At 48.6% G+C, this 20,000-nt stretch overlaps 1 protein-coding gene across 1 annotated transcript in view; it reads right to left on the bottom strand.

Annotated features, from left to right (window-relative positions):
* Positions 1 to 20,000, bottom strand: part of frem2b (FRAS1 related extracellular matrix 2b) — a 55,728-nt gene that overhangs the window by 6,593 nt on the left and 29,135 nt on the right. The window contains exons 4-16 of the mRNA XM_035534500.1: positions 18,702 to 18,932; positions 17,276 to 17,401; positions 15,994 to 16,245; positions 8,573 to 8,722; positions 7,203 to 7,412; positions 6,823 to 7,020; positions 6,342 to 6,506; positions 5,251 to 5,433; positions 4,882 to 5,012; positions 4,599 to 4,754; positions 3,900 to 4,203; positions 2,762 to 2,893; positions 2,227 to 2,558 (exon numbers count right to left, since the gene is read on the bottom strand). Coding sequence (XP_035390393.1) covers positions 2,227 to 2,558; positions 2,762 to 2,893; positions 3,900 to 4,203; positions 4,599 to 4,754; positions 4,882 to 5,012; positions 5,251 to 5,433; positions 6,342 to 6,506; positions 6,823 to 7,020; positions 7,203 to 7,412; positions 8,573 to 8,722; positions 15,994 to 16,245; positions 17,276 to 17,401; positions 18,702 to 18,932 — 2,570 coding nt within the window. The remainder of the gene's footprint in view (positions 1 to 2,226; positions 2,559 to 2,761; positions 2,894 to 3,899; positions 4,204 to 4,598; positions 4,755 to 4,881; positions 5,013 to 5,250; positions 5,434 to 6,341; positions 6,507 to 6,822; positions 7,021 to 7,202; positions 7,413 to 8,572; positions 8,723 to 15,993; positions 16,246 to 17,275; positions 17,402 to 18,701; positions 18,933 to 20,000) is intronic.

The raw sequence follows: 20,000 nt of genomic DNA, 5'->3' as shown, positions 1-20,000 counted from the left end.
GGAAGAGAGAGAGGGAGAGAGAGAGGGAGAGAGAGAGAGAGGGGAGAGGGAGAGAGAGAACATTTTGAATTTAAAAAACACCTTTATTAATCAATACAACACTTCACATGCTTTAAAACAAAATCAAGATCAGGAAGGAGAGTAGATCTCCTCTCCCTCCTCTGCAGCGCAAATAACAGCGTCTTTGTTCCACTCGCCTCCACGTTCTTCATGGCTTTATAAAATTTACATTCATAAGTGACATCACCACGACATCACCAGGCAATAAACAAAGGCAAGACATCTGCTGCAGGTCTACCCTTCATTTTGTGCCACCTCCAATTATAAATGAGAGAGAGAGAGAGAGGAGACAAAGACCAGGTTGCAATAACTAACACTTCCCTTTCATTTTGTCATGACTTCATTGTTTTGTGGTACAGTGAAGTGAGTTGTGCATAATGAGAAAACCACATTTAAAAGCAGGTCTCCCTTCATCTCTGTTACCGCCTCTGTGCACTTGACATAAAGTGCTTCAGTGTTGTTCTGATAGGACTGAAACAAAGATCCATCAAACAAACATTCAGGGATAATCCTGTACTTTAAAAATTCCGGCAGTTCACCAATCAAATAATAGGACATTTTTATTGGAAGATTTTTGTCTTCAGTGCTTGTACAAGGCATGTTGGATGTACTGAGCGTACAGAGTTCATATAAAGACCATTGACAAGATATCTGGCCGTGTTTGCTACCGCACTGGGCTGAGCTCTGAACATCGTTTAGGATAAACAGTTCTGTGCTGTATGTTTCTAATTTAAATGCAAATCTCACTAAAAAACGTGGGAATAGAGTAGAGCAGCTTTTGAAAAATGGGGTTTCACGAGTTTAAACTTTGTATCAAAACAGCAAGATTTCATCACTGGATATTTGCAAGCTAAAACTACTTGAAGATGAATCTTTATTCTATACATTTTCCATAATGGATATTTGTTGGCATAATTTTACAAGTAAACAGGTTCGCTTTAAAAAAATAATAATTAAAAAAAAGAATTCACCACTAGATGGCAGCATCATCAAGGTTTTGGCAGAACCAGGAAACACATCATTTAAAATTTCCTTTCAGTTATAAGGTAAATATGTTACCTGCAATTATGGGAATAACTGCAGTTGCCCAGAACAAATTAGTAAAATATTACCCAATAGCCCAATTTATTCCCACATTCCTTATTATTTATATTAATCCCCAAAAACAAAAATCTAAGAAGTTGAAAGTGCAGCTGAAAAATTAGGAACAGTGGCAGAGTGCAACACGACATTTTAGCCTTACTGAGTGTGCCGCCCTGTCTGGAAACATCCCAGCCCGTGCCACACTGCAGGAGGGAGGGACTTTTTTTCTTTAAACGTGTGGGTGTCGTTATTGGGCGTATCACGAGGTTCACGCTAGCACAACCTGCACTTTGACCTCATCCGCTCCTTTTATGATTCCTGTCTCCTTCAGTTAATTAGCGTCAGAAAGAGTGATTAGAACCTGTTTCCATGGTGAGGTCAAAGGTGACCTGGCGCGGGCACAGTCTGGCGCGGACAGGGGACAGCCAAGAAATTAAAGACGGCAGAGATGAGGGGTCAGACGGCAAAGGCCCGACTACGGTCCTGGCTTGAGTTTTCACCCACCACGAGTGGCGGCACAGGCGGGGGCAGAGTGACCTTTGCTCCGGTCAAATAACAGGTCGACAGAATGTTTGCCGAGAAGGTGCTGGCTGTGCCGACCTCGGAAAGGTTCACGAAGATCCACGTGTTTTAAAGGGGAAGGAGGGAAACGCAAACAGAGCGGAGAGAGGCATATAACCCGCCTGCCGATAACTTTCAGAAAGGATTTTATGGCTCAACGTTGCGGCCCCTGTGAGAGGAGAGTCTCTGTTAGGCTGCTTACAAAGTCTCAAGCTTTGTGTGGACGCTCACTCTGAATGCACGAGGACAAAGAGAGACGGCTTTAACCAGCACGGGAACAGTAAAAGTTTAAAGCTATTGACATTCTCCGACATTCTTGACTTACGGCACGAGACACTTGGGACGCTTGGGTGGAGTCAACAGAAGACAAGCAAACTGTTTTTTTTTAAAAATCTCTTTAGCTCAGAAGGTTACAAACGACTCCACAGCTTTGCTCTGACTGGCCACGCCTTTGATGGACGTGTTGACCGCGCCAAGGACACTGGACGCCCCCTACCCCCTCCTCCCCACGCTCTTGCCCACCTGCCCGTCTGTGCCGATGGTCCCTCCGCAGTCGCTCAGCAGCTCAGACATGTCGTAGTAGCTGATGAACACCCATGTGCATGCCTCCAGGTGGAGGTTCTGGTAGAAGCGCAGCGTGCTCCGCCCCCGCAGAGCGGCGCTGTACTGGTACGGCGCGGCGCCGCCAGCAGCCTCCGGGTGGTGCGTCGCCCCGGTGACGAAGCCGTGCCTGGTGCGCACCTCCGCCGCGTCCAGCAAGTTGGAGCAGCGGTGGGTGGCCACGCGTGACCCGTCCGGACTCAGGGTCAGCTCGAAGTTGGAGAGAGGGTGTGTGGACACCACCGGCAGCATCCCTGCAAGAGCAGCATGCCGGAGAGACCAAAGGCCATTCTCACACCGCAACGACGATATATATAGAAAACCACCTCGGATGCAAGAAAACACTTGAACATTCATTTGTAACACAGAATCGGAAACTTGTATAAGTTGTAATTTGTCTATAAGTTTCACTTGTCTTGAAACTTGAAGTCTTGTAGCTCTGGGCGGATTTCCTTACCGTCTATGTGGGGCATGGTGACGGTCAGTTTGATGAGGTTGGGGTGATGGGAGTCGTCTGGCCCAGTGTAGCGCAGCTTGGCAGAGAATGGCTCAGCGCCCACTGTGCCCAGGACGCGGGGCTGGCACAAACCTACGCAAGCACACAACACAACACAGGCTCAACCGAGGGTCCTGAGAGCAGGCGGTGCCAAGGATTCAACTTGGCCTGAGCACCACCGCCGGTTCGGTTATCAAAGCTGCTCTATGCGTCCCTCATAGCCAGCGCGCGTTCTAAGACCTGCGTTACAGTCATAGCGCTGGGGTATTGGGGTGAACAGAGTGCCAGTGGAAGCCTCCGTTTCGGCCCTGTTCCCAGACTGACGGACGCACCCCCACTGACGCTATAAAGCACTCTGACTGGGCTCCGGAAACCCGGCTTGACGTGTTTGTGGGAGTTTAACACTCTTCGCCGTGCTGTTTACAGTGATTCTACTGAAACTTATTCCCATCGGAAAGTGCATGTGCTTTGCTTTTCTGTACACTTTCAGGACAAAATGTTCTGGACCTGTAGGGAACCCTGGGTAAAACCTTCGTGATAGCACCAGCAAAATGGTCCTGACATGATAAATAGTTTAGTTTTTTTTCAAAAGCCAAATGTGCCAATTTAAAACTGGGAGGATCATATTGCTTTTGGTTATGGACTTAGAAATGTCTTATTACATATAAAATATGTGTATGTGCCCAAATCCCAACATCCCATAAGCACTACACGCGTGCATATGTGTGACGTGTGCGCATGTGTGTTCACATGTGTTTGACTATGCGTGCATGCACGGATGTGTCTGTGTGTCTGCCTGGTGAGTGTGACCGTGAGTGTGTGTGTGTGACTCTGTGCGCATGTGCGTTTGTCTTTGTTCATGTGAATGTGTGTGTGATTTGTGTGCATGCGCACGTCCGTGTGTGCCCCGGCACCCATGCGTCTGTGTCTGTGTGTGTGCCCGTGCGAGTGTGACCACGTGTGTGTGCCCGTGGGCGTGTGCCTGTACGCGTGTCTGTGTGTGTGTCTCTACGCGCGTCTGTGTCTGTGTGTGCGTGTGCGTGCGCCCATCTGTGTGTGCGTCTGTGTGTGCGCGCGCACGTGTGTCTAGTCCACCCACCCTCCTCCAGGCTGATGGAGACGACGTGGCTGCTGAGTTCCAGCCCCTCATCCCCGTTGGCGTTCACGGCCCGGGCGGCACACTGCACCCGCGAGCCCGCCTGGAAGTATATGGAGTCCAGGGTGATGCTTTTGGACGAGGTGAAGAAAGTGTCGAAGTCCAACTCCCTCATGGGGCTGGTGACGCCGTCCGGCCCCGCGGGGGCACTCACGAGCCAGCGGTAACGCGTCAGCGTGTTGTTGATCTGCTCGCTGGCGCAGATGGGGCCTGTGCGCTCGAAGGTCGGGTACTTGGAGCTGCAGGCCTACAGGAGAAGACAAGAAAGCAGGGATGGTCCTGAGCACGTTGGGGAGGTGGCACGTCGGGGCCACGAAGGTTTATGTGACACACTCGACTTCACGGAAGGGTTGACTGAACAACTATCGTCTGGTACCGTTTCTCCACACTGACACTACAGAACTCATACAGTGCTCAAATACCGTTGGCAACATATGACTGTTCGAATAACGTTTTAGTAGCCAAAAACGTATGCCAGCTTTGAGGAGGAAAACGAATTCTCCAAAACTAACTTTCTGGAATAAGGGACCAGGGGCAGTTTTCCAAAAGATTACCGCAAGATCTCCTGGTGTGGCACGTCCTCGACAATAAAAACCTCGTGGAAGCTCAGGTCCACGTCACCAGAGCATGACCGATACGTACCGTGACGCAGATGAGCGGGTAGCCGGCCGCCGGCCGACCGGTCCGGGTGTCCGCGGTGTCGTCGTACTGCATGAGGGACACGACCACGGGCACCGCGGGAAAGGTCACGTCGGCCATGCTGTTCCCCTCCTCGATGTAGACAATGGCTTTGGTCACCTGCGGGAGAGCAAGGAGCGTTGTCACATGCGCGACTCCGGACCGGAGGGGCGACACCGGGCGGAGATCCTCTTTGCTACACCGTGCCGAAAATGCATTTGAAATTTGCGGAGGGCACCACGAGCACCTGGATCTCAGCCACCATGTTCTCGTCGGGCTTCAGGTGGACGGTGAACGCCTCCCTCATCTCGCGCACGCCGTCGTACAGAATCTCGATCTCCACCGCATGCTCCGTCTCCCCCACTCTGAACACGACGTCTGCGGAGTCAGAAGGTAGGGTCACAACGCCAACTCCCATCGCCAGTGCATTTTAATTCCGCGATAACGCTGTCCGTCCGCCGAGCCACGTGCAATCCGTCACAATTATGCCCGGCTGTCAGTTTAACCTTTTAAAAAATTCAGTGCGGGGCTTGGCGAGAGGCGACAGCGTTCACCACTGGGCCGCGAACCGCCTGCTAATGAGCCAAGACTTGAGAAAAAGTACGAGAACACTCACCTTCCGACACGGGGTGGTAGTCCTCTCCGGAGGCCGCCGAGCCATCTTTGGTGTGCACACGCACCACCGACACCTTGGAGATGTCACCCACCCTCTGCACGGGCACTGTGACCACAGAGACCTGGCCAGACTCGGTGGGCTCTCTCACACTGAACTTAGTCGCCCCGAACCTGATGACTGGCTCTGAGGGACAGATGAGGGTGTACGTTTGAGAAAACACGGGTGTTCGTCACCCACACGCTCGCGTCTCCCCTCTCCAGACCCGTCCTTGCTGAAACAATCCTCCGTCTAAACCATACTGCTTAATTCTAGTCTCACCTTGCAGGGCACAGCACGACTGACTGGTTTATTCATCTCTACCTCTGTTTACATTTGTACTGCCTGTTTACATTTGTTTTGCTGAATGTAGTCTGGTGTTTGAGGGACGCTATAGTGCCATGTCTGTGTTATACATTTTGACATCTCCCTACATCTCTCCCCATAATGTATTCCACCTGCACATGTACAGGAGGTGGGACTAGACAGTGGGAGAACCCAGCAGCCGGATAGGGCCTAAAAACTGTGATAAACCTCTGTTTACATTCACGCACTATCTTGTGTCATTCCCGCCCACAACCTGCACTCCAATATCTCTGGCAAACAAGAGAATTTACAGCCACGGGCTCTTCCAGCTGCATCAGGAATTACGAATTTCTGAACAGGTAGCGGGTCTTTATGTAACTCTGCCTCTGAGGGCGTTCGCTTAACTGCAGAAAAACTGAAGCCATCACAATGATCATGAAAACTGTCAGAACACTACTCCCCTGTTACAGGCTATACATGGCATACGCCTGACAGGACTCAGAGACTCCGGGCAGCGCGAAGGATGTGATTGGGAAGCTGTCTGTATCTTCAGACATATCTTCAACAATCCTCGGTGTAAGAACAGAATTGACGTTTTTAACCAGCGCCTGAGCGTCTTAATGGATGGATGGATGCCTGATCTGTCTGATCTTCCTGAGATAAGTGCAGCAGGGAGCTGTGAAGTGAATCCAGTGTGAACATGCGCTGGATGTGAGCAGTTGTGTACACACAGGTCACACAGGGCTTACTGTCGGCGGCGTCCTGTATCCTGACGAGCGTCTCGTTCTGTGCTCCTACGGACGCCCCGAATGGGGAGTCGCTCCTGTGGCTCCCCAGTACCAGCCTTAGCTCCTCCACCTCCTCGTGCTCCGTGTCATCCACGAGCACGAGAGTGCAGGGTTTCTCCACGTCGCCTGTACACGCACAAACAGACACACATATGCACATGCATGCACACATTCATTTACCAATTAGTTGCCATTTTTAAATCAAAACAAAAGCTTTAAACGTTTGAAATCTTCACATATCCTGAGTCAGCATCTGATAGGATCTGACTGCAGATGTTTGTCACAGGAGAAAACAAACAAACAAACAAATCACGGCAAAACCAATCCAGGTCCGTTTGCTACGGGGTTTGTCCCAGACCACTGAGGTGGGAGGTGAGGGAGGTGAGGGGAGGTGAAGGGAGGTAAAGGGAGGTGAGGGGAGGTGAAGGCTGCGTAGGCTGACCAGGCAGGAAGGTGATGAGAGAGCCGTCTGTGTTGGGCCGCTCGTGGAAGTCCATCATGACCTGGGCTGACCCCTGACGGCTGTAACAGCGTACGCTGGAGCGGTAGCGAAGGTCCCCACTGCGATACACCACCGCCGTAATCGTCCCGTCGCCCTCGTTGCCCACGTACGCTGCATCGCGGAACTGCACCTTCGGCACTGGGGGGTAACGGAGATGACGGGAATTATTCGCACAGGTGAGCTTGCGCTGGCTCACACACAGACACACACACACACAGAGAAATGGCCCTTCATGGTACTGCACTAAACACAATTAATCCCTCTTCACTGATGTTTCGGGTTGCTTCCTGTTGACTGGCGATTACTTCCTGTTAACTCACAGTCCGAGACCGAGTCGTTGATGAAGACGATGGCTCTGCCCGGCTCACCCACGCTTCCGTTCATGGGCATGCGAAGGACCAGCTCGAACCTCTCCAGGCCCTCCAGCACAGGCTGGCCCAGGTCGTCCAGGATGGCCACTCGGAACGTCTGCATGGTGACCCCCGGGGCGAAGGCGAGGCTCTTGCTGATCCCCACATAGTCCACTCCAGCTGGGGCAAAAGTTCACACCCTAACATCAGGCCTTCAGACTACGATTACTCAGCATTGTTTTGTTCATGACTAAAAAATTAACACTGCACCTCTAAAAAAACAGACAGAAACAAGATTTACGTGATTTACTTTTTACTTTTTTTTTAAAAACACAGTTGTCTTTACATATACATTGTCCGCTATCCTCGCAGCATTGCACAGCTCTGGAAGTTAACAGAGTGATAATTAAACCAAAATGGTACACAGGTTTCATTCTGGGCTGACAGGTTGCTGCTTCAGAGACTAAAACTCAGTGCACTGTTGATCTCAGATGTTGCATACCGACGCTCGCCTGTGTTAATCCCAGATGTCAGCTCCTCTAATGTTGTCATCTGCAGTTTTTAGAAGCCATTTGCACTGATAGCCTGTCTGGCCTTTTAAACTATGCAGCGGTAAATTACAGAATGCAGTCATCAATTCATAAATTGCATAAAAAGGAAATTAATGCCTCGCAAAATTTTTTTTTTTAAAAAGACTCCTATTTTGGTCTTCTGCACAAGCAGGAGGTTATGCGTTTTGCTCCCGATATGTGACACCGATGCACTGACGTGGTGGGGTTAGTCATTTGTCCAGCGTTTGAGGCTCATATTGTCGGTGGTGCACGTTCTACTGCCTCTGGTCCTCGTACGCCCCACCGGACCTGCTGACTGCGTCTGACAATGCAGCGCATGCGGACCGAGGGAGAGAAGCCCGACACCGGACACGCGCGGTGAAAGACGCCCAGCGAAGGCGAGAGGGAGGAGGGAGGGACCTGCCCAGGCAGTTTGAATTTAAATACTTCAAAAGCTCTTCGTGTGAGAGTCCTGATTTGTATTCATAATCCTGGCTTCACTCAAATGGGGGGCTAATGCGCTATAGCGGCACAAACCCCCCTCCTCGCCCAAAGAGCACCTTTTTAGTGTTTGTATGTGTTACGGTCTCGGCACACGCCGGTGTTCTCTGCGTGCATCTCCGTCTTATCTGCGTAAAAGCACTTTTACCTCCAGGCTCGGAGAGAAAGACGCGAGTAGTACTCCCCATTTCTGTTTATCTACACAGAAAACATTGAACCAGATCCACGCATGACTTCTAAACTTAAGGTTACCAGTGAGAGGCCTCGACGGATGCGTTGGTCACGTACCTTCAGCGGAGACGGGGTCGGCCTTTCGGGAGCGCACCGTAACCGTGCCCGTCTTGTAGAGGTCTGTGCCCATCCTCCAAACCCGAATCTCAACGTACCCGTCGCTCTCGTCTACGTGGTACTCCGACTCTCCGAAATAGAACACGGGCGCTGTTTGGGAAAGCAGCCAGGCAGAGACGGGTCAGCCACGTCACCGGTAACCCCCACCGGAATCAGTGACCCCGACATTCCAGTCGCAGCGGAAATGAGTGAAAGACACACCGCATACCGCATAGTCTACAAAGGGTTAGCATATGAACAACACACGATCGGGAATGACAAAAAAACTTCAAAGGCCGTCTGATGTCGGGGTTACAAAGTTTGAATTAGGATCGTCGAACACACAAAAGAAAAAACTCTTTTTCCTGAAAAGCTCTGAACTAGATGACACAAAGTGGAAAAGGTGGAGCTAGAGGGCAACCCCAGAAGATGCATGATATACCGCTCCTGCAGTGGCATGTTAATACATGTGTACGGTGCTTTGGACGTGCCTTTCTGTAAATATAAATATGTAAATGTAAATATAATGTACAATGATTTTGCAGCCAGAGGATGTACAGTGGAAGCTACATCCCTAACTCTCTTCTGATGTACGCCCTTAAAAGACCCAGTTCTGCTCGGTGCTCTGACACTGGAAAAGCTCGAGGGTCCAATTCTATTTTCCCCACTGCCAAGTTGTGAGTTCCTGTGCTTGGGCGCCGAGGCTCGAGGCGGGGAACAGGTCGGCATGTTCTGACACGGTCCGAGCCCATCAGCCCCTATTCCGGACCCAGATTTTTTTTAGTGCATACGATAAACTCGTCACAGGTGAACTCAACCAACCCTGCTTCAGAAGCCCGAATTACATCTGCAAATCACATCTCCAATGCGAGAGCGTTTCTTTTTAGGTTCGTGCGTCTAAACATACCGGCGCTTGTACAGCGGCAGACGTGATTTCTTAAAAGTACCTCGTACGCTGCTCTAGCCTTCTCACCACTTTCAATGATCGGCTTCTAAACGACAGCAAAAAAGTTCAGAAATTACCTTGAGGTGAGAATTAGCTTTCATTTTTGCAAGGTGCGTAAAATCTGACACCCATGGCAAATATATCCTCAGGCAAGGCCTTGAGGCTTGTAGCTGTTGGTGCAAACTAGTACAAAATTGTCCTTGTGGTGACAATTATGTTACAGTGAGAACGCTGTAGGGTAGGGTGTTGATCTCAAACCCCATTCTCCCTCTGTTCAGGTGACAGACTTGCGCGAGGGGCAAACAACTTCTATCGCATTTGCACGATCCAACCCTGTGGCCCGGGGGAGAGCTTAGGTTTGGCGGCTAATCACTACTGATTGTCTTGGTAGCAAAAAGTTCCATGGACAAGCATGTGTGCGTGTGTGTGTGTGTCCTACAATTCCCCTAATCAGATGAGGTTAATTCACATAGGAGGCAAACAGCATTTGTTTCAAAGCGATACGGCCCGCCGAGAGAGAGTTGACCTGCGCGCCCGGTCGGCCCTCCTCTCTCGGGCCTGGCGCTCAATCTTGCCCTCCCTCGTATTGGCTTACCCGCCTGGCACGCGGCCACGGCGCAGTGGCCGCTTCTTCAAAGAACACATCTGAATGAAGCCCAACGAATTCACCCTCACTCATTATAAGCCGTATGAGATCTTCGGGAGATTGGGTCTCCTTACAGGGATCTGTTGAGGCTTTTGTGGTATTGGCGTATGAGTAATACCACGTTTAATATTAAACCCTAATCATGATACAATGAGGGCTGTGTTTAAACAGCAAAACGAGCTTTACTATGAAAACTGAAAAATGTGCCTGATTTGTATCCTTTTCTGTAGTTTAATCTCTAGTGAGATGATAAAGTGTGTGTGTGTGGTGGCCATGGAGCCAGTTCAAGGATACCAGCTCATTACTGAACCCATTTTTGCTTCAATAGAGTTACTTACAGTAAGACCCACGAAGTGTGTAATTCTTTTACTAGGCACTGAAAAAGTTTAAACTGACAGCATGAATAATCACGTCAGCTCGGCATCCCAGCCTGGCGGTTTGTGCCTCGCGGTTTGTACACCTCGAAGCGCTTCACACCTGTAAACGCAGGTTTAACCGATGTGCCCCACTGCGCCACTTGCATCCCGACCGACGCGCCAAGATTTCCCGACGTCTCTGAGTGTTATTCTGGCATCGCAAACTCTGGACGCTTCTTCACAACAGAGGGGCCTTGTTGAGTCTGAAGGTAGCTGTGACCACATCAGGAATGATTTAGGAGCGTGTAAAACCCCTCGGCTCCTCGGTGTTCAGTTTTGGGTCTTGCCGTGCGCTGCGCGCTGCATGTTGGACTGGCGACGGGGTCCCGCCCCCACGCTCTCACAAGCAACGCTTGCCTACAGTTGATCTGTTTCTCAGAGAGTGCCAGAGATGAGAGCCAGACCCCCCTCCAACATTTCCAACCCCCTCACCATGCTTCACCACTTTGGAATGAAGTCTGATTAAAAAAAAACAAAAAAACAAAACAAAAAAAACCAACTTGAGAAACAAGAGAAACATGCCAGGGAGATTTCAGCTTCTTCATTCATTTCCGAGACGAAGGGGAGGCAGGGGAGGTGTGATGGTGTTGTGATGGTGGTGGGGGGGGGTGTGGGGAGGGTGGGTGGGGGTGTGTGTGTGTGTGTGTGGGGGCGGGGGGAGGGTGTGTGTGTGTGGTGCAGGGGCAGGATTTGGCAGAGAGTGCAGGATTGCACGGTGCTGTGCATTCACACTTGCTAACTTTCCGTACACGTTCCCGCCGAGCGACGGCTTCGTCTCAGGGGCTGTAACGAAGCAGGAAAAAAACATGGTATGCACGAGCGTGCGTTTGCACCACCGAGCCGATCGCTTTAGGTCGGAAGTGGCCGCAGCGTGCGGCGGAGGTGAGACGCACGCTGATGACGAAAGGTGGAAAGGTCCCTGTGCGATGAAAGGGACCCGGCAACGAGGGGCTGTTTACTTAGTGATCCACGACGCTGTCTCAGGGATAACAGTGTAACTTTGTGTGACGTTACATTTTCACATTTGTTATTAATATAGCACAAGTTAAAGAACCGTACTTACTACAAACTGACACGAACTTTATCCGTGAAGTTCCATGTCGACAAATACCAGGAGGCCACAACCTCGATGGCCTCATTAAAGAAGGGCAGCCCATCAGTGAGCGGTGTGCAGTGTGACCCACCCGTGCTGGATGACTCAAAAACTGACCCGCCAGACGGCTCATCCATCACGTAGCTGAGCCGTACCTTTACCGAGGCGCGCGCCTTTGCACTGATATGACCCCACATCGGTAAGTTCTAACAATTTCAATGCCATGGTGCAAGTGTGCCGGTTCTTTGAGAAGAGGTTAGAAGTGCAGCTAGCGAACACCTGCTTCCTCCCTCCCGGGCTCCGTGGGAACGTCTCGGAGGGTGGAAGCGCTAATGACAGGCTGGAGACTTCTCCTCCTGTTCCGGCTCCTTTCCCATCACCACGGACGTGCGCTTGGGGCCCCGAGCCGCCCTGTAATCTCGCCACGTTACCGCTGACTGCTGACTGACATGGGACGTCCTGCTAGCATGTCCCGTCCTCGGCTGCGAGCTGTGTTCTACAGCTTCCGTACCCTGCGCGCTGCTTTTTGCCAGGTACAAGTACGGGTCCCAGCGTCGGCGTGGGTAATTATGCCAGCGTGAGGGGGCATGTTTCCTCCATACTCCCCCATGCTGGATCACAGATTGTCTGTCAGTACAGGACTATTTCTGCTCTTCTGACTATTCCTGTGTGCGAAATAACAGAATGTAATGATGACACAGCAGTCGTATGTATGTGCGTGTGTGTGTGCATACGCGTGCACGCGTGTATGTGTCCAAGTTCGCGTATGTGTGCGTGTGTGCAAAGTATGGATAACTGAGGTCTGAGCCAATGCAACGGTTAGAATAATAAAAAATAACAATATGATTATTATTATAATTTTAACATGATTTTCTTTCGTCTGAGACCGACACATCGCACTGTCAGCAGTGCATGCTGTAGCCGAACCCTAAGGACTGGACTCCATCCATGCTTCCGGGAGATGATGGCCTAACAAGCCCACGTGCGTTTGGTTAAGTCAGAAAAACAGGCGATCAGGTTTCGGTTGAGCTTCACGCGCACGGCTTTCGTTCTCTCCCTCCCTCTCTCGGTCTTTGTCCCCGGCTCGGCATCGGGCCAGTCAAGAGTCACGACTGAAAAAAGAAGACGACAACGAAAGCGCAGACAAAGAGCGTCCCCGCACAAGCGGGTCTCTTCCCGGCCCCGCGCATTCATTCCAGACAAAGTCATCCGAGCGAGACGCCAGCGGATAGCAAACACGCGCCTTCCGCCTGCGCGAGGACACTGCTGCGGCAGATGAAAGCCGAACACCTTCTGCTCAATTCTGCTGCTTCATCTGGCACTAAAAACCTTCAGGGATTCTTAAAGCTGAAAATATACCCCGACTTTCTCAGAAACAGAAACGCACGACAACAAAATTAAAAAAGAGGACACTTCGACAAAGCATAACAAAATGATCCATTCTATTTCTCTGTTACAATAAGGCCCAGTGTAAATGTGATTGATAGCTTTTTAATAGCTTCAGTACATAAGGTTTTCTGTGCCAGGTCTACAAACAAACAAAAATTAATTTTAATCTCCCAGTAGAGACTGATTTAGACAGGAGTACATGTGAAAAGGATGGAACATCTTATTTAGACGAATATCTAAATAAACGTGAGCCAATATATTATTTATTCATGTTTGGTCCAGAGAGATTTGCTACAAAGGAATTAAACTTAGATCACAACACCGTCTTCGTGTACATCCATGTCCAAAAGTTTTAACTCAGTGTCACGTCTAGATCAAAACATGGTTTTACTGAATGTATTTACTTATTTATGTAAAAGCTACTTACCAAAAGAGACAAAACAATGACTGCCATGTTTGAGAGCTGAACCAAAGTGAATTCAACCAATTTTTAAATGTATAAATATATGTTTTATAGTCATATTTTGTAAAGCATTTATCTTGGTTCGTTGTTTTTATCTAGCCAGCAGGTGCAGTAGCTGGGGTGTATGCTGTTATACTCCGGGGAGTGAGCTAGTGAGAGCCTCTTCCACGTTTTTGTCAGTCCCACACTCACACACACAAGTAACACTAAACTCAATGATCCACGCTAATATTCTTGTTAGCATTATGAACCTAATGACTTCATCTCTTAACTGAAGTCACTTGATCCCTTAACTGCTCAAATGCATCTTATCAAGCTTTCATTTGTGTACCATTCCGAGCTGATGGCGACATTCCCAAGAGTTCCATAAAGCCCACCCTCGTGATTGGCCTGCCACGGAACTCCGCCCAGGGGTGACAACTGTATCAGTTAAAAAAACGAAGGGGTGTTCCAGACACTGACAGACAGAGAGAGGCTCCGTTTAACCCGAACAAACTTTCATTTCCTACACAGGAGGCGAAGCCTGTCTTGGCGCAGCAAGCCGTGAGCCTTCGCTATCCGACATATAGGAACGGCTTCGGCAAGCCCAGTGTGCATGTGAGGTTGCCAGATATTTGCAAAAGCAGTTGTAATGCGGGAGTTGGTCCAAAACAGCATGAGCACTCCACTCCAGAGCCACGTAGGACATCGATGCAGTTAGATGGAGGAGCTTAAGGTGGAGTTGCAGCCATCCCAGTTATCTCTCTTCAGAAAGTAAAAGAAGCGATTCAGGACTTTGCAGCGGATCTGCACTGGATTGGTCTCCTGGGAACGTCAGGCGGACCCGGGAGGAGGTGAGCGAAGGGTGGTGAGTGGGAGGCCCGGAGGAGTTACTGAACAAAAGAGGCACCGTGTGGGAGATAAAATGGAGAACAGCCCCTGGAACTACGCCTGCAGATGAGCGATAAGGGAGGCCTTAAAGGCAGAAACACACACACACACGCGCACACAGAGACGCACGCACTCACACGCACACTCACACATACGCATGCACACTCACCCACGCACACACACCCACCTGTTTAGTTCAACAATTATTTCCTTATGCCACTTTGATTCCCTTTTAAACAGTTTCATTTAAATGGGTGATTGTCCTTCAGTTCTGCCCAACAGTATGATTTCATAAACCTATACATTTTTACTTGTAACAGTAACTTTTTAACAAAAGGAAAAGCAAAGAAAACAGATGCAAAACATGTGCAGTCTCCAAGGGGTCACATGTGCCACTCGCTAAAATATCAAAATGTTGAAAACACCATTTTGGAATAGCAACCACTATTCTATTGACAAAATAATATATTCACCCTGGCCTCCGGTGTGTCTTTTCTATTCTTTGCCTCCACGCTTCATGAATTATGGGTAGAAAGAAAATTGGTTCAAGGTTTGCAGTGGTGTTCGGTAAATTCCGTGAGTTTGAATTAAACATTGTAATCTCACCTTCCTATTCCCAGGCTGAGCTCAAACAATTTCTTCAATAGCTTCCCAAATAGTTGTCAACCATCATGCAAGGAATGACAGAAAGAGTTGTTCTGAGCTCCGAACGTAACAACTAAATAAGGGAACCGTCCTGAGAGTCTGGTGTCTAGATGCGCAACGGACTGAAGTTCTTATGCATCATACTGTGGAACAAATCAAGTGTGGATTGTCTAGAATTATTGGAATGTCTGGTTGGCTTTCAAGTAACAGGGACCTATGCTCTGGGTCATACCAGCTCCAGCAGTGTGCAAATTACCCGGCAGAACATGTGAAAGGGGCCGTAGTGTAAACCAGTAAACCAGATGTTTATTGAACACACAGTCCCATCTACCTGATTTCGGTTTCTCCTTGACGAGTCATCATCGATGGCAAGTCATCATCGTTTCCCTTCATTTTTCTGCCGAGCCAAATGCCAGAGCTTATTTTCAAATGCAGTCAGCAAACGCAAAAACGACTGCAACCGTTTTAAACAGCGCCAGTTCCTTTCAAATGTGCCGAGGGTACTTTTCTAAGTCCAGAGAGCGGCTGCAGTGATGGTGAACTGAATTCAGCATGGCAGAGGCAAGTGTGACCTCTGATCTCTGTTTCTGCAAAGCTTTAGGATTAATTATGCAGAGGTCACAGTCAAAAAAACGTATTTTCATTTCCGCCTTCCATGGTTTCGTTTAGAAAGCAGTGTGCAAGCACTTGTTGTTTACCATTACCATTTTTCATTACAGTAAAAATGTTCAGAAAAAACAGTTCTAGTTGCCGTCTGAAATGGCAGCGATGTGAGAACATGCAAATTAAACCCGCAAGAAAACATCAGGCTTGGCAGTGTGTACCAGCTCGGAAGCCTGACCAAGACAGAACCGGCACCTTAGCCTAAACAAGCGCCGCAACGCCAATACGGCCGAGCCTTCAATCCTTCTTACCGTCGTCAGAGTCGGGCAGGATGGTTATCCTGGCGGTGGGGTACTCCTGGCCCAGCCGGCCGCCCATGGGTATACTGAGGGTGACGTTGAAGCTCTCCTCGGGCTCGTACAGGGAGTCGTCAATCACCACCACGCGGCACGCCTTCTCCGCCTCGCCCCTGTCGAAGCGCAGCACGCTGCCGTGCTCCTCAGGCCGCGAGATGTAGTCCGAGTAGGACAGCACAGTGGTGGGAACGGTGCCAGTGGCCGTGCCTGTGCGACGAAAGAGACGGGCATGAGACGAACGGAGACAGCCTGGCCTGCTCCGGGGCATCGACCAGCCTCCGGAGGTTAGTTCCAGTTTAATCTAACTCCCCTGATACAGCTCGAAAAGAAGTTCTAGAGCATGTGAGTATTAGAGGTAGGAGTATTAGAGGTAGGGATCATTACAGGTAGGGGTATTGGAGGTAAGAGTTTGAGAGGTAGGCGTTTTAGAGGTAGGAGTATTAGTGTTAGTTCTATTAGAGGTAGGAGTATTACAGGTAGGAGTATTAGGGTAGGGGTATTAGAAGTAAGAGTATTACTGTTAGTTCTATTAGAGGTAGGGGTATTACAGGTAGGAATATTACAGGTAGGAGTATTAGTGTAGTGGTATTAGAGGTAGAAGTATTAGAGGTAGGAGTATTAGTGTTAGTTCTATTAGAGGTAGGGGTATTACAGGTAGGAATATTACAGGTAGGAGTATTAGTGTAGTGGTATTAGAGGTAGAAGTATTAGAGGTAGGAGTATTAGTGTTAGTTCTATTAGAGGTAGGGGTATTACAGGTAGGAGTATTAGTATAGGGGTATTACAGGTAGGGGTATTAGAGGTAGGTGTATTAGAGGTAAGAGTATTAGTGTTAGTTCTATTAGAGGTAGGGGTATTACAGGTAGGGGTATTACAGGTAGGAATATTAGTGATATTAGTGTAGTGGTATTAGAAGTAGGGGTATTACAGGTAGGAGTATTAGTGTAGGGGTATTAGAGGTAGGGGTATTAGTGTAGGGGTATTAGAAGTAGGATTATTAAAGGTAGGGGTATTAGAGGTAAGAGTTTGAGAGGTAGGCATTTTAGAGGTAGGAGTATTAGTGTTAGTTCTATTAGAGGTAGGGGTATTACAGGTAGGAATATTACAGGTAGGAGTATTAGTGTGGGGCCTATACTGTATAGCAGGCACCTGTATCTAAGACAAAGGTATAGGACAGGGAAGACTGATCTGTGACAGGACAGCTGAATTCCTGAGCTGGTGGAGCTTTTCCATGTACCTTGTTGTGTGAAGCAAATGACCATTAACTCTTCGCTGACATCCCCGGACCTCCGGACAGGAATCAGCAGCTCTCCAATGTCTTCCTCAATGGAGTACGTAGCCAAAGGGATGAATACTGTGGACTCTAGAACAGACAAAAACAAAACCAACAAAAAACACAACATTACAGTCCATAGCGAGCACAAAGGCCACTTTTAAAACGCTCGCAGAAGACTGTTAGCTATTGTTCAGAATTGAGCCCTGGGATTTGGTTCTGATTTTCTGCAGGTTTTAAACTTAAAATCTTGTAAACATGCTCCATCCTTCGATGGATACGGGGAGATGAATGGATACTTTTGCTCCAGTTTTCCTCCTGGTGGTGCAAGGCTTTGGAAGCAGCTACAATGGGCCTCGAGACCTCAAGAAAAAAACATTTTAAGCCTTTTTTTCCCCTTTCTGCAGAAGCGAAAAACAACAAAGGAACCGAAGGACATGCAGAAGTTTCAGTGGCTTTCGAGGCTGCGTATAACGACTGGGGGTTCGAATGCTGAAGTAGAGTCCACTCTCTGCTACACAATTACCCTGAGATGAAACATCCAGGCCGTTAATGACTACGGCTTTCAGCAAAGACTGAGAAGAGTTTTGAGTGGAGTTTCCAGGGTTATGCTGAAGATATAAGGCACGTAATCAAACTAAAGAGGATTTTTCATTTGGAGCCAAAAATAAAGGTTTTTTCTTTTTTTGGCTTTTCAAACAGGCAAGCAACCGTTTGGCCTTGTGACGCCGGGGGCAAGCATTTGTTTGAGCAAGCAAATAGGTGTGGTAAATGCCTACTTCACTCCTGCAACATGGTCCGGGCACTGTGTTTCCTACATGTCTGTGTGCTTTTCATCACTTTCACTACGAGTGGAATAAGCCACATTCAAGTAAACAGATAACTCTTTACACTCCACCACCGAATACATGAGGAAAGGAAGAGGTACATCTCCATCATCTCAAAAAAAAACCTCACAAAAAAGCTCTGAGACAAATAGTGGCGCTTTTGTGTGATCCATGAGGACATGGTTGCTCGACCTCCATCAAGCTGGTGGCACTGAAGATCAGATTCAAAGGAACTGCAAACCAATGACACATTTGCTGTTAAACTACATTAAACCACATTTGCTTCTATCCCACAGTCAGCAGCAGCATATTCTAAAACGCATCAAACGATCCGCAACGATTTACACGTGCAATGGTGCGGTTCATCCGCGCACACGCAAAGCGCTTCAGCGGAACGATGCTGCACTCTTACTGCAAATGTAAAATAACGCAGGTACTCGGATATCTGCGGAAAAGGAGCAAGGCCTCCACCACAGAACCTTGGACGGATCGGCCTCCCATGATCTCTGCTGATAAACCTGCTGCTGGTCTTGGAATGGACGTGGACCGCCCAACTCACTCACCGTCCCCGGGATCCACGATCTCCACAGTGGCTGCCTGTGGAAACTCCAGCGCTCCCATCACAGGCTCGGACAGGACAATCATGAAGGTCTCCGACTGCTCGTAGAGGTTGTCAGCAAGGATCCGTACCCTCCAGGTGGCCGTGGTCTGACCTGGATTGAACTGTACTTGCTTCTGGGCTTTGCCTCGGAAGTCTTTGTCTTTCTCTGCTGTCCCATCGCTGGTACCAATACCTTTAGGGCAAAAAAATATTGAATATAGCAGGAACGATTGTCAGTCTATGCTTGTCACATAGAATTGACCTTGTTTGAGCGGTAAAGAGTAAGGTACGAGGCAGGCTGATGTTACGAGATACTTTACACTTAAATAATGCTTCTTGCAGTTCTACATCAGTGGTTCAGGACCCAGTCCTCCAGACACGTTAGACAGTCCACTTTTTTTGCAACTGTCCCAGCTTATAATATGCCTGTACCTACCATTTAAAAACACTTGGGGTTTGACCCAAAATCTGGAATGAGGATCAGCTTGAAAAACTAGTAATGTTTTTCTCTGTTTTGGTTTGTCTTAGCTGCACTCACTCTTGACTTCAACCCCACCACAATATCTGTTCCAAACAAAGCAAATAAATTGTATATATCAAAGAATAACAAATTGTCCTGAGTATTATCATAGCATCATTCTCTACTGCAACGGCCTTGCTTGTCTGGCATAAACCCTAAACTTAAACATTACTTTTGCTAATATACATATTTTTTGTGGCAACGCTCAGAGAACTGGACAGGAGCCAGTGGAGATGTATGTGATGAAACTCTCCAGTAATGAAGAAAGAAAGTAGCATGGGCTCCACCGGAGAGGGAGATGATCGAGATATGTTGGGGAGAGAGCACTGGGTTCTTAAACAGGTTCTTGGACCAGAGGAGATGAACCGCCGTGCCCCGAGGGTTAGGAGCTTCATGATGCCAGCTGCATCTCGGCAGGGCCGTCAGACGGCTTCACTGGCAGCCGGGGAGGCACGGCGCAGCGGACATTTTAAAAAATAGTAGCAGGCGGAGCATAACATAAATAGATGCATTCATGCTAATTCATAACACGTGCTTGCTGAAATATTTTGTTTGAAATTAATTGAGGGCGGGGGGGGGGTTACTTCAGAAACTGAACTTGGGAGGCGTACTGATGTGTTGTTGCACACATGGAGAAATTGCCCTCCAAAAAAAACAAACAAAAAAAACCTTTCAATTTTATACTTTGAAGCAAAGGAAGAAAGGAGTGCTTTGATATGGAGGAAGAAACGCAGGAGAGAG

The sequence above is a fragment of the Electrophorus electricus genome, chromosome 15, assembly GCF_013358815.1.
Source record: "Electrophorus electricus isolate fEleEle1 chromosome 15, fEleEle1.pri, whole genome shotgun sequence".
Lineage (NCBI taxonomy): Eukaryota > Metazoa > Chordata > Actinopteri > Gymnotiformes > Gymnotidae > Electrophorus > Electrophorus electricus.
Note: the sequence above shows the minus strand (reverse complement) of the source record. Positions and strands in the feature narration are given on the sequence as shown.